This window comes from Pelodiscus sinensis, chromosome 20 (genome assembly GCF_052426305.1).
Source record: "Pelodiscus sinensis isolate ZL-2025 chromosome 20, ASM5242630v1, whole genome shotgun sequence".
Lineage (NCBI taxonomy): Eukaryota > Metazoa > Chordata > Testudines > Trionychidae > Pelodiscus > Pelodiscus sinensis.
The window spans coordinates 12181616-12195872 of NC_143071.1; the positions used below are offsets into that span (position 1 = coordinate 12181616).

The 14257-nt window shown below is 51.0% G+C and overlaps 1 protein-coding gene across 1 annotated transcript; it reads right to left on the bottom strand.

The window, feature by feature from the left end:
* Positions 1-12140: 12140 nt before the first annotated feature.
* On the bottom strand, positions 12141-13576 carry LOC149521941 (uncharacterized). The gene is made up of 2 exons (XM_089771987.1): positions 12943-13576; positions 12141-12747 (listed from the first exon to the last, which is right to left on the bottom strand). The coding sequence occupies exons 1-2, from the start codon at positions 13490-13492 to the stop codon at positions 12272-12274; spliced, it is 1026 nt and encodes a 341-aa protein (XP_089628113.1). The 5' UTR covers positions 13493-13576; the 3' UTR covers positions 12141-12271.
* Positions 13577-14257: the final 681 nt, after the last annotated feature.

The window sequence follows — 14257 nt, forward strand, 5'->3', positions numbered from 1 at the left end:
ATGAAGCATGACTGTAGTAAAACAAGCCTTTTGATCGTGCCTCTTCTCATCACTTTCAAGGCAAACAATGTCTCAGAAGCCCCCCAACTGCTTTTATTTTTCTTATATCTAGAGTTACGTTTTGGGTGTGTTTATCCATCTTCATTAAAAATGCTTCCTCTTTTTAATACTCTCCCTTTATTGCAGTTTACACAATTACAAGGCAGGTTCAAAAGCTTTTGGAGCCCGGCGCTCAAGCAAAGCAAAGCATCACACAGCCCTACCTCACCCAAGCAGTAACGGAACACAGTCCCCTTGCCAAGCAAACGGTCACAAGTTATTGCTTTGTTCACTGCAGAGTATCCCTTATACATAAGTATCCCTCCCATAAACTCAGGAGAGGAGAACTTTTTAAAAATAGTCACAGATCATCAGCCTTATTCTTTCCCCACCACTCTACACAGCAGCATAGTCATTGTTTGGGAAATCGCTTATAAGACACTAGCAGATTTATCCAGCATTGCTTGGGTCCATAATTGGGAATTCCATTAAGTGTATTTTGTTTTTTCATCCCTATATGCTTTTATCATTTGTTATGTTTTAACAAAAAAGGGACATAGTCAATGTGGTTTCCCACATTTTCTAATTTTCAAACCTTAAGCATTGATTTAGCTGGGCCAAAACAGCACTACTCCAAATTTCTCCATTTTCTCTCTTTCTGTAAGGGTTTATTGAGAAGCAATCCTATTCCAGGTTCATCCTATTTTTCTGGCTCATCTTGGTTGAGTCTCTTTCAACATTCACTCGGTTATATCAATTTTGAGGCTGTACTTGCTTTAGTGATTGTCTCTTTTCTATTCTATTTTTTTTTTGAGAAGCAATCCCATTCTAGGCACACTCCATTTTGCTGGCACAAGTTGGCAACCAAATCCTTACATTGTTTTAAGTTATGATAAGAGGAAGCTGTATACTGAAAATGGTCACCCTAGCACTTACCTTTAGGAACAGTTATTGATCAGACAGACAAACTCTCTAAAATATATAGTAGATGGCAGGAATATGTAATGAATAGTTTGTCTGTGGCATCAGATTTGGGGAAGGAGGCTGGGATACTTATGACTTCGTTGCTTTCATCTTAGTTTTGAGATGATTCACTTTAGTATGTAAGGGTATGTCTATACTTGCAGCTTATTTTGGAATAGGGCTGCAAATGTAGGCATTTGGAATTGCAAATCAAGCCTGGGATTTAAATATCCAGGACTTGATTTGCGTCTTCCTGTCCGGGCGCCATTTTTTGAAATTTACAAGCCCAGAATAACTGCCCGCATCTACATGCGGCAGTGAAACAGGCGTTCGAAATAAAGCCCTATTTCAAACTACCTGTTAAACCTCACTGCAGGTGGAATAACAGGTAGTTTGAAATAGGGCTTTATTTCAAACGCCTGTTTCACTGCTGCGTGTAGACGCGGGCATTTATTCCAGGCTTGTAAATTTCAAAAAATGGCACCCAGCTGGGAAGATGCAAATCAAGCGTGGGATATTTGCAATTCCGAATGCCTATATTTGCAGCCCTATTCCGAAATAGGCTGCAAGCGTAGACATACCCTTTGGCTGTGTCCAGACTCAAGGGTTTTTTCAAAAAAAGTAGCCTTTTTTCGAAAAAACTTCACTTGCGTCTAGACTACAGCCGCGTTCTTTCGAAATTAAATCAAAAGAACACAGCTTTTCTTTCGACGGCGGTAAACCTAATTTCACGAGGAAGAATGCCTTTTTTCGAAAGTGCTCTTTTGAAAAAAGGCGTTCTTGAATGCAAACAGGGTGTTTTCGAAAGAGAGCATCCAGACTGCCTGGGTGCTTTCTTTCGAAAAAGCGGCTTGCTTTTTCGAAAGTACTGGTTGTAGTCTAGACGCTCTTTTTCGAAAGAGGCTTTTTAGAAAGATTCTTTTGAAAAAGCCTCTTTCGAAAGAGGCTTGCAGTCTAGACGTAGCCTTTGGGTGCATCTACATGGCAGGGTTTAACTCGTCAGTTGCGTAGCTTATTTCAAAATAGCTTCTTTCGAAATTGGGAGTGTCTACACAGCACTTATTTCGAAACAGAGCACTCTTCCTCTGACTTCCCTAACTCCTCGTACAATCAGGGTTACAGGAGTCGGAATAATGCTAGTTGTTTCGAAATAATGTTGCTCTGTAGATATATCCTAAGGGTGCATCTAGACTACAATCCCCTTTGGAAAGAGGAATGTAGTCTAGACACATCATAAGAGATTTAAATAATGGTATGCTTAAAATCTTGTCACTAAGGTGCTATTTAGCATTCTAGGTTAAACATACACAGATGGGACTTATATTTTCAAACGTGGGAAATATTTGTCTCACATTGTATGATGTTTTGGATCTCTCTCTCTCCCCGCACTTCCTCTAAGTACGACGATGATGATATTTTTAACAACACCAACATTCTTCACAGGACGATGTCTCCTTCGAACAACACCCGGTGCACGCTCAAAAGCTTTTGGCCTGCCACACTTGGACAAGTGGTGAGAAGTCGCCTGATGGGAGTAGCGGGGCCGAATCTCTCCAGCCAAAGGGCCGCGTCACCTCCTAATCGCTTGTTTAGATGAGCAGAGTTGAGGCCATCACCCCGAAAGGGGCGAGGGGGGTGATACAAGCCGTGCATCAGAAAAGAGGACAGCGAAGAAGTGAATGCAGTGTCCCTGGAAAGTGATGGTTTATTTCCTAGACATTTTCCGGTGATACCCCCCAAAGCCAGCCCAGATCCATCCCCCCACCCCAGGGCAGGAACCGGGAATCTCATTGCTCGCAGGAGTCCGCTCACCACACGGCACCTAGGGCTCTGCTAAGCAGGGCGCGGGGCTTGTCAATTACCTCTCCGCTTCCCGGAGTCATTATTCCATTAAGTGCCTCTCGGTAGATCTGTCAGTGCCTAAGCCGGGCCGCTATTTGTCTAGCCTCCGAGGCTACTTGCTGGGCGAAGCGAGCCATGAGAGCGCGAGGGGGCCGGGGATTTATTTGTAATGAGAGCCCGGGATTTCTTGCCTGCGACTTTTCCGCCGCATTCCCTCGCTCCGCTGGCGCCAGGATCCCGGCTGGCCCTGTGTTTATGTCATTGAGACGAGGACAATATTTCAGCGTGGAGCCAGACCCCGGGAATCCCCTCTATAAACCCTCCCTCCCCATAGACACCCCCCCCCCAGCCCGCCGCCTTCCCCAGGGGCGCCGACACCCGGCCCCCCTCGGCAGGCAAACGAGCGTGCGAAATCGGCTCGCCCCCCGCCTTTCCCCCAGCGGCTTTCTCCTTGAAGGCCGCGGAGCTGGGGATGAAAGGCGTCAATTAGCAGCCCCTCCAGCGGCCAGCGCCGTGAAAGCTCAATTAGCAGCAGCCCCGCCACGCCCGTCTGGCGGGGGACAGCCTCGCGGCGTGGGGGGCTCCCCCCCCCCCCCCGGCCCAGGCCTGCAGCTGCCTGTGGGGATCCGGCAGGGGCAGGAGGCTGGCAGGATTTCTGGTGGGGCCCAGTGTCCACAGCCCACGCCCCTCCCCCCTTTTAGCTTCCTCCCCAGTTGCCTAAGGCTCTGGGAGGGAGTGGGGAGGGGGAGGGATGGAGTTGGGGTGGGGGATGTGTGGGCAGCGGGGAGGTGGCAGTGGGCACCCCACGATATTTTCAGTCACCGGGGATCAGCAGGCACTGCCAGGGGACACATCAGGCGGGGAGCACAGGGGAGCAGCAGATGGGGCCTGGGAGAGACCTGCCTCCGAACTTTGGTGGAGCCCAGCCCTGGGCCAGGAATATTCCTGGTGCTGGAGCACTATGGGCCCATATAACTCACTGCCTATATGCTGGGTGGGAGGGAAGGGAAATATTCAGCCCCACCAACCTGTGATGGAGTAAAATTCCCTTCCTGCCCCGGCAGAAGGTGGTGCTGGTTTGGCTATGCCAAGGCAGCTGTGTGGGTGTGAAGGCCAGTTTGGATGCTTCAGTCTTGGAGGGGGTAGCCGTGTTAGTCTGAATCCACAGAAACCAGGAGGCATCCTGTCGCACCTCAGGGTATGTCTATGCTGCAGGACAAAGTCTAATGAAGATACGCAGCTTCAGCTACGTTAATTGCGTAGCTGAAGTCAAAGTCGCTTAACTTGGCTTTTGGTGCTGTCTACACTGCAGGAAGTTGAAGGGGAGAACGTTTTCCCTTTGACTTCCCTTACTCCTGGGGAGAGCAGGACTGCCTGCATTAACCAGAGTGCCCCTCAGTTTGAATTAGCTGTCTTGACTAAACCTGTTAATTTGACCCCCAGAAGATTGTCAGCAGCGGTTTCCATCTTCCTGTCAAGTAGACGTACCCTTAAAAATATCAGATTTATCTGGGCAGAAGCTTTCACATGTTAGGACAAAGTGGATCTTTCCCTAAATGTTTAAGCCCAAATCTGCTTATGCCCAAATCAATCCTTGTTTTAATTTGAATGCTTGGGGCACAGGGCTATCAATAAGAGGGTAACAGATACCTGAAACTAGCAAAGCACTTGGGACTTCTTAATTCCCTTTGCAGCTTTTAAATCATGCTGGAGGGACCCCCGAAGGACAAACCCGGGTCATGTGTTCACCCCTGCCCGATAAATCTTTTCTGGAGATAAATTCAGAAGGAGCGGATACATTTCCACCCCATCACTGTCCGTTTTATCCAGTGGCCCAAACCAGGGTAAGTCATTTAGCCTTTGACCTGATGGTGCCCTGAGATTCAGCCAAGAAATCCCTCTCTCCCCTCCCCCAGTTTAGAAGGATAAATATAGGCTTTTCCTTTGGGCTGAAAAGTGCGTATTGATTAGTTCAGCCCCCAGCTAGGGAACATTTCAGCCACCCTATGTAAAGATTTGCAAGTGACAAGTCCGATCCTTCTGTCCATAGGCAAGCTGCCCTCCCAGTTGGACTGAAGGCTTTGATCCAAAGGACATATTCCCATTGACTTCAAAGTGCTATAGCTCGGATCCAGAGCTTTTATAATGCAGCGGCAAGAGACATGTGGGACTCCTTATGCCTCCTTGTTGAAGATGCATCTCCAGGTAAGTCTGCACTACAGAGTTTTTCCAAAAAAACTTCAATTATGTCCACACTGCAATCGTGTTCTTTCAGAAGAAAATCAAAAGAACATAGAGTTTTTTTCCCGACATTGGTAAGCCTCATTGTACGAGGAAGAAACCTTCCTGCAAAAGAGCTCTTTCAGAAAAAGCCATGTGTGGATGGGGAAGAGGGAGTTCTTTCAAAAAAAGAGGAAAGAGGAAAAAGCACAGGTGCCCTGGTGGCCACTCTGTCCATAGTAACCATAACTTAAATGCAAGATAGCATCTGTTCCATGTGGACACTGTCTTTCTAGATAACTAGAAGTTGCGCTTTGGCAGCGTGGACAACCTCTTCTGGAAAAGCTTCTTCTGAAAGAAGCCTGCAGTCTAGACATAGCTTCCACAGGTAGACACAGCTATAGCAAATTCAGAGAAGGAGAGACTGTGAAAGAACCAGGAATGCCACCCAACCGTCAAGAGGGCCAAGCTGATTAGGAAACATCTGCATCCAGATATCAGTCTATGACTCTCCATAGTTGCCTGGTTCAGGTCTGGAAGCTCAACAGGGACATATAGATCTCAACTTGGTGCTTGCCGGAATCTTTTCCAAATCTCATGGATCTGTACAACTGAGCCAGGCACTGACAATGTAAAGGTGAAGAAGGGCTGGAAGTGAAGTGGAAGAATAAAAAACAAAACAACAGCCTATTTTCCAAACTCAAAGTCTGGTGAAGTTGTTCCAGGAGTTATTTAATTGGATTCAGTTTCACTTTTAACCAAATTCTAAGAGACAGGGGTTCACCTGATTTTCATGGGAAGAAATCTGCACATTTAGACTATGCGCAGCTTCCAAAAGAAGATATGCAAATTTGGCTCAAATTTGCATAGCTCCTTTTGTTTTTTCCCCCAGAAGAGGCTTTTTCGATATATGGCCTGTCTTCACCGGGCCAAATATTGAAAAAAAAACCCTCTTTCGAAAGCCCCTTTATTCCTCTTAAAAGGAGGTTTACAAGGAGCCGAATTTGCATATCTTCATTTGGAATCCGTGCGTAGTCTAGACATGCCCCAAAGAGTTGCTCTGTCCCAGTACATCACTAGTGCATAGAGGGGGACGCAAGGGATTATAGCATATAAACAAATGACTGGGAACATGGGGACTTCATGCCTTTGGCTACCCAGTGTGTGACAACATTAGTAACTGAACCCAGATCACCAAAGTCCCATTCAGCGCTGGATACGTTAGCCCAGCCTCCTTCCCTTAGCATGCTATTTGATTGTTACATGGAAGCCAACTTTCAATTAGGACTAGCTTTGACCATGGCTCGGGTCCTTGGAAAAAAGCCTTTTTGTGAGAGGAGCCAAGAGAAAATGCTTAGGAACTAGGAGCATCCTGAGAGTGGCTTGTTTGTCAGAGGGTTGTTTCAAGAATATTCCCCAACATGTATACATCTGTGGTCTGGTGGAGGCAGCTTGATCATAGTCTTTGGGGAGGAGATTCAAGAGGCCCCACACGACTAAGTTTCCAAAGTCCTTGCACACAGAGTGGATCACTGAATTCAGTTTCTCATAAATTCTAAGGAGAGCAGCAACCTCGGCTAGTGAGCGGGCGGCATGAGTGGCCCTTCTTCAGCTCAACGGGCCGCAAGATTGTCCGAACCAAGACAGTCCTCTGGGATAGGATAGTTTTGCTAACTGTCCTTGTGTGCCTAGAAGTTGCAGGGTGCACCCACTGAACCATAGCAGCGCTTTGATTAGATGCAGAGGGAGTGCCTGGCTCTTACAGTCAGTATGGTGTGCTGTCAGCCACACCTCACTTCACATGCCCTTTTATATGCGTGTCACTTTTGTAATACCAGTAGGAAAAAAATGATCTGGACAGAAACCAGCAGCATCTGGCAACCCTGCGCATGGGCAACAGGCAACAAAATGCCTCACGGGCCACACTTAAAAGCCTGCTGTGCCACGTGCAGCCCACAGGCCGTGCGTGGGCCACGACTAGGCTAGAAGGTGCTCTGCTTGCTCAGCTAAATATATTATTGTTAGTAGTATTAGTATTACTGTATCGCCCAGAGCTCCAGATGAGATGTGCTAGATAGTACATAAACGCACTGAAAGGCAGCCCCAGCCCAGAAGAGTTTACAGACTAAACAGGCCAGACTGATAAAGGCTTAGAAGGGTAAATAGGGTATAGCAAGCAAAGTGACTTCCCCAAGGTCATCCAACAGATCAGTGGCAGAACTGGGAATAGACCCTCGTGTCTCCAGAGCATTTTGCCCATCCTGCCTCATACACAGATGTAACACTCCCTGCCTGGTTTTTTAGCTCTAGAGAGCTGTGGGGGGAATACGGCCTCTATCCGTAAGATAGTCTTTAATGATAGGACTACATGCTATGTTTCCCACAAGCACCCTGCTTCACTCAGTACACAGGAATGATAGTGTTCTGGGAATGAACCAAAATTCCATAGCAAAGGAGGTTTTTGTGTACATGACTCTGGCCCCTTTGGTGCTGAAGTTAGAACATGTATAGCCAACGAGGGAGGGAACTGTAGGAAGAGAAAGGATGCTCTCAAGGTGTAGGCAGTGAAACGCTGCCTTGTAGAATTAGGTTCTATCCCACCCTTTGCCACCTAGTTCCTCCATAGTGTCGGACTAGCCACTTAAGTCCAGGTGGCCACAAATGGTCAGACTGGCAAAGTGCTCCGTGCTCCGAGCTGCAATGAAACCCAGTGGGAGAGATGCTTTGACCATACAAAATCATATAAAAATGGCACAGGGTTAGCCTCCAAATCCATAGAGAGAACAATTTTGAGGTTAAAGTGCATAGGCCACATCCACGTTTTCTGCGTGGCATGCTCCATGTAAGGGACAGCATCTCAGATCACATTTTACCAAAATACTGTCCGTTCCCCTCCCCCTCTGAGTCTCTTTGTAAGTCAGGCCCAAGATGAGCTTTGCCCCTCACTCCTGTGAGCCAAGTGGCAGATAGCTGGCTTCATAATGCTGTAGCTGTTACTTCTCACCATATTTCTCTGGTGCTTGGTGCCTCCTTTTCTGAGTCCCGTGCCATGACCAGACACGTCAATTAGGGTTATAGGCGAGGTTGCATGTCATACCTGGCAAGTTCTTACTGATCTCCGATAGACGCTTTTAAAGGCTCCTTCAGGCTCTAGAGATGATAGTGATTCTAGTGGTATTCCTCATTTTAAGCACTATATAGCTCTAAAACTGAACGGGAACTGAGGGGAAAGCAAACATGAAAGGCAGCCTGGACCGACAAGAAATCATTGGAAAGAGTTTGCTCTGTGATCTTGGCACTTCACCTTTCTGTGCTGTTCTCCCTCCCCTGATTTTTCTGTCTTGTCTTTTGAGATGTAAATGCTTCAGAGCAGAGACTGTCTCTTGGGCTGTCAATCTAAGTTATGCAACTTTGGAGATGGGAATAACGTAGCTGAAGTCAACATTCTTAGGCCTGCTGATTGCAGTGTCTTCACCACGGTACCTCGACAGCTGATGCTCTCCTGTCCCCTCTGCTTACTCTTTTCGTTGTGGTGGAGTGCCAGAGTCAATGGGAGAGTGCTTGATGATCGATTTATCGTGTCTATATTAGATGCAATAAATCGACCTCTACTGGATTGGTCGCAACCCGTTGAGCCAGCCTTTAATGAAGACATGCCTTTGCTATGTCGGTACAGCACCTAGCAGGATGCCTTCCAAACTTTGCACAACATAGTAGGGATCTGGGATTGCTTCTTGGCTCCTCAAAGTGTGCTCATGTACTGGGAGGACTATTGGACTACGTCTAGACTGCATGGCTCCATCGATGGAGCTATGTAAAAAGTTTATTCGGCATAGTCAAAGAAGCAGGGATTTAAATAATCCCCACTTCATTAAAATAAAAATGGTCACTGTGCTGTGCCGATGATCAGCTGCTCCGGCACAGCACGGCAGTCTAGATGCGGTGTAATCGACAAGTGAAGCCTTTGTCGACCACTCCAGTAAACCTCATTTCACAAGGCATATTGGAGCGGTCGAATAAAGGCTTCCCTTGTTGACTGCATTGTGTCTAGACTGCTGCGCTGTGCCGGATCGTCGGCATAGCGTGGCTGCCATTTTTATTTTAATGAAGCAGGGATTATTTAAATCCCCGCTTCTTTGACTATGCCGAATAAACTATTTTACACGGCTCCGTCGACGGAGCCATGTAGTCTAGACATAGCCTTGGAGACCCTGTTTTTGTCCTTAGTATTTTTGTTATTTTGCTGTATCGCTTTTATATTGTGGACCCTCTCCGTGGAATGCATTGTCTTTTGACATCAAGTAAGACCATAGCTTCACTTTTAGTGTAGATTGAAACAATTTATTTTTGTTCTTTTAGCTAATTAACTTTGCAGGATTTTATTTTTATTATTTTAAACACCTAATGCCTCAGTGAGATAAAATAAGATAAAAATGTTAGCTGAGCCTGCACAGTAATATGGCAAATTGCAATATGCACCTATTACATTTCTTTAAGAAGCTCCTCTCACTTAATGCTGGTTACATCCTCGAACAATTTCATCTATTTTAGAAGATTTACTTGTGATTTACATCAGTGTATGTAAGAGAGAAATAAGATCAGAATGACAATTTCTCTTTAACAGGTAATGCCACCAGCTAGAGCTCTTAGACCTTGTCTACACCAAATCCCCTGTTGATCTACCTTACACAACGTCAATTATGGAAATAAAATACAGGACTATGTAGCACTTTAAAGACTAACAAGATGGTTTATTAGATGATGAGCTTTCGTGGGCCAGACCCACTTCCTCAGATCAAATAGTGGAAGAAAATAGTCACAACCATATATACCAAAGAATATGATTAAAAAAAATGAATATATCCTTTGGTATATATGGTTGTGACTATTTTCTTCCACTATTTGATCTGAGGAAGTGGGTCTGGCCCATGAAAGCTCATCATCTAATAAACCATCTTGTTAGTCTTTAAAGTGCTACATAGACCTGTATTTTGTTTCAGCTACCCTAGACTAACAAGGCTACATTTCTATCACAATTATGGAAATAGTGTTGCAGAAGTCAACATACTCACCACAGCATCTCCCAGGGTACGTCTACACTACAGCGCTAGTTCGAACTAACTTAGTTCGAATTAGTTAATTCGAACTAAGCTAGTTCGAACTAGCGCATCTAGAACTAAAAACTAGTTCGAACTAGCGTTTTGCTAGTTCGAACTAGCGCGTCCACACTGATTGGACGCAGGGGGGCATTTAAGGGCAGCTGAAACCGGTTCTGGCAGGGCATCAGGTCAGCAGTTGCTTTGTGTGGCTGCTGTCTGAGGCTATCTGAGGCTCGTGCTTAAAGGGACCCCCCCTGGACAGCCGGTTCTCAGCTTTTCCTGCTTGCTTGCCAACCTCGCCGAGGGACAGCAAAGCGTCGGTCTCTGTGCCCGTCTGTGTCGGTGCTTCCCTTCGGGGGGGACTGCCGCAGGTGGCAACATGGAGCCACGGCTCGCCCTGCACCTTCTGGTGCACGTTCTGGACTTGCTGCTGCAAGCCTGCCAGCAATGGCTCGAGGCTGCCTGGCACCACCTGGGGAACGTCAGCCCCCTGCCTCTCCGCCTGGCCGCCCTGGGGGCCGTGGAGGAGCCGCGGCGGCGCCCCGGCACCGGTGTGCCCCGCCGCATCTGGCGTCTGGACACCAGCAGCGACTGGTGGGACCGCATCGTCCTGGAGCGCTGGGACGACCGACAGTGGACCCAGAACTTTAGGATGAGGAGGGACACCTTCCTGGAGCTCTGCGAGTGGCTCGCCCCTGCCCTGCAAAGAAGGGACACTCGCATGAGGCCCGCCATCCCCCTCCAGAAGCGGGTGGCCATCGCCCTCTGGAAGCTCTCCACGCCGGACAGCTACCGATCCGTCGGGAACCAGTTCGGCGTGGGGAGATCCACTGTCGGAGCAGTGCTCATGCAGGTACGGCGCTCGTCGGCCACCGAGCCGGGGGGGAGGGGGGCTGCGAGGAGGGGATGGGCCGCCCCAGGGACAAAGGGGGGGGCGGGAGGAGGCGAAAGCGCCCCGCACCGGAGGGGTCGGGCTGTCCCGGCCGTACTACACGCCGCCAGGGGGGTTGCTTCCGGGAGTGGGGCGCGGGGCACTGCCAGGGCACGCACGCTCCCAGCCACCCGGGCGCCCCACTGATTGACGCTTTGCTGTGTCTCTCTCCGCAGGTGGTCAAGGCCATCAACCGGGTGCTGCTCCGCAGGGTGGTCCGCCTCGCCGACCCGGATGCCGTCATCCGGGGATTCGGCGCCCTCGGCTTCCCCAACTGCGGGGGGGCCATCGACGGGACGCACATCCCCATCCGTGCCCCGGAACACCAGGCGTCCCGGTACGTGAACCGCAAGGGGTACTTCTCCGTCATCCTGCAGGCCGTATGTGACCACCGGGGACAGTTGACGGACATAAATGTGGGCTGGTCCGGCAAAGCACACGACGCCCGGGTGTACCGGAACTCCTCCGTGTGCCAGCGGCTGCAGGACGGGACCTTCTTCCCCGACCGCCACATCAGGGTCGGGGACGTGGACATGCCCGTCTGCCTGGTGGGGGATGCCGCCTACCCACTGCAGCCCTGGCTCATGAAGCCCTACACGGGACACCTCAATCCCTCCCGCCAGGCCTTCAATAACAGGCTGAGCAGGGCCCGCATCGTGGTGGAGGGGGCCTTCGGGCGACTGAAAGCCCGCTTTCGATGCCTCCTCACCCGTCTGGACCTGGCCGAGCACAACATCCCTCCCGTGGTGGCGGCATGTTGTGTGCTCCACAATTTGTGTGAGCGGAAGGGGGAGGCTTTCTTGCCAGCCTGGATGGCTGAGGCTGACCGCATGGCTGGACACTACGGTCAGCCCCGCACCGCCGCCGTCCGGGAAGCCCAGCGGGGGGCCATCCGGATCCGGGAAGCCCTGCGGGAGAGCTTCCAGGTGGAGGAGGAGGAGGACTGACCTCTCCCTGCATGCCCCACCGGGGCCTTCTTCCACCCTACCCCCCCCTTCCCCTTTCCCCTCCCTACCTACTGTCAAATAAAGACACCTGTTTTTCCAACAAAAACGTCTGTTTATTTCACAGAACTGGGGTGGGGGAGGGAGGAATGAAGGTGGGAGAAGGGAGGGGGAAACCTGGGACGAGGGAGCTGGAAGGGGAGGGGAGGGAAGGGAGGAAGGGAAAGGAAAGCTCAGGGGTGGGAGTCTGGGTGCCTCTCCCGTCTCGCCACACTGCGGGTCCGGGGGCGTCGGTGGGGAATGGTTGTGGAGGGGGGGGCAGAGAGGACAGGGGGTGTGGAGGAAGCAGGAGCGGAAGCAGGAGGAGCAAGAGGGGGAGCAGGAGGAGCAAGAGGGGGAGCAAGAGGGGGAGCAGGAGGAGCAAGAGGGGGAGCAAGAGGGGGAGCAGGGGGAGGAGGAAATGGAAAGCGGTCTAGCAGGCTCTGGAGGTGGCCTCGCAGGGCACGGCCCTGCTCCTCCAGGGCCTCCAGACTCCTCTGGCGCAGCCTGAGGTCCTCCTGGACCCAGTGGTCCTGGAGACGGAGCTGTCGGTCCAGGAACCGGAGATGCCGCCTCTGGTAGTCCTCCTGGTTCCTGGCTGTCCTGCTTGCCCGGGCGCGGGCGGCTGCTGCAGGCGGTGTGGTGCGCCCTGCAGTCCCCGGTGCTGCAGCTGTGGTGCAAGAAGACCAGCGGTCAATGACCCCAGGGGCCCAGGTGTGTGAAACCCAGCTCCCCTCTGCAAGGCCAGGGCCCCTGCAGGATCCCCAGCTGCTGCTCCGTGGTGGGCAAGGCCCAGGCGCACGGTCCCGGGGCTCCCTCTCGCCCCAGCCCCCCGTACACATAAGGGGAACACGAGGGTACTCACAGGTGGACGCCTCCCCGGCCTCTGATGATGCAGGCGAGCGGCTCTGTGGGGTGCCTCGGGGGTCCCGGGTCCTGGGAAGGCTGGCAGCAGGCTCCTGGCTCTCAGAGCCCTCTTGCTCCTCCTCTGTCTCCAGGAGCGGTCCCTCTGCCCCGGGGTCAATCACGTCCCGGGGGGCAGGGACGGCATGAGCCCCCAGGAGGCGGTCCAGGGCATGGAAGTGGGGGCAGGCCTCCGGGTCAGCCCCTGGCAGGCAGGCCCGGGAGTAGGACTGCCGCAAGTCTTTAATCTTGCAGCGCACCTGCTCCCGGCTGCGCTGGTGGCCCCTGGCGGCCAGGCTGGCAGCCATGCGTCCATAGACGGCCGCATTCCGGTGGCTAGTGCGGAGATCGTGGACATTGGAGGCTTCCCCCCAAACCTCGATGAGGTCCACGATCTCCGCACTTGACCAGGCGGGCGCCCGCCTTTTGCGCCCCCGGGCAGGCTCCTGGGAGCCGCCAGGCTGGTCGTGGGGAGCAGTGGAGGGCTGGGAGCCCTCGGATGGCTGGCTCATTGTGTGGCAGGTGCAGGCTGTGCAGGCACGGGTGCTTGCAGCCTTGCAACTGGCACAAAGTGAGTAGCCAGCCCGTGGCCCTTTAAGGGCTCCGGGGCCGGGAGGGGGCAATAGAGTTTCCCTGGTGTTGGCCAGCCACCAGGGAAACCTGGGAAGCCTTAGCCTCCCACTAGTTCGAACTAAAGGGCTACACAGCCCTTAGTTCGAACTAGCTAGTTCGAACTAGGCGTTAGTCCTCGTAAAATGAGGTTTACCTAGTTCGAACTAAGCGCTCCGTTAGTTCGAACTAACGGAGCGCTAGTGTAGCGCATAGGAAAGTTAGTTCGAACTAACGTCCGTTAGTTCGAACTAACTTTCTAGTGTAGACATACCCCCACACAGAAAACTCTCCCATTGACTCCAGCTACTCTTGTTCTGGTGGAGTACTGGCGTCGATGGGAGAGGTCTTGGAGATTGATTTATCACGTCTAAGCAGAAGGGATAAATCGACCTCTGGTGGGTTGATTGCTGAAGCATCAATTCATCACAGAGTGGAAATAAGTCTTCAGATAGTGCTTCTTTTCACTAGGTCTCAAAGCACTTTAGGCAAGCTTCATTATCCCTGTTTGACAGATGGGAAAACTGAGGCACAGGGCAGTGACATGAGTTGCTCAAAGTCACCTGGTAGGCTAGTGACCAAGTAGGGCATAGATTCCAGGTCTCTTGAGTCCCAGTCCAGCAATCGCTCCACAAGGCCACAGTGCTTAAAGTCGGTAGCCTTTAATG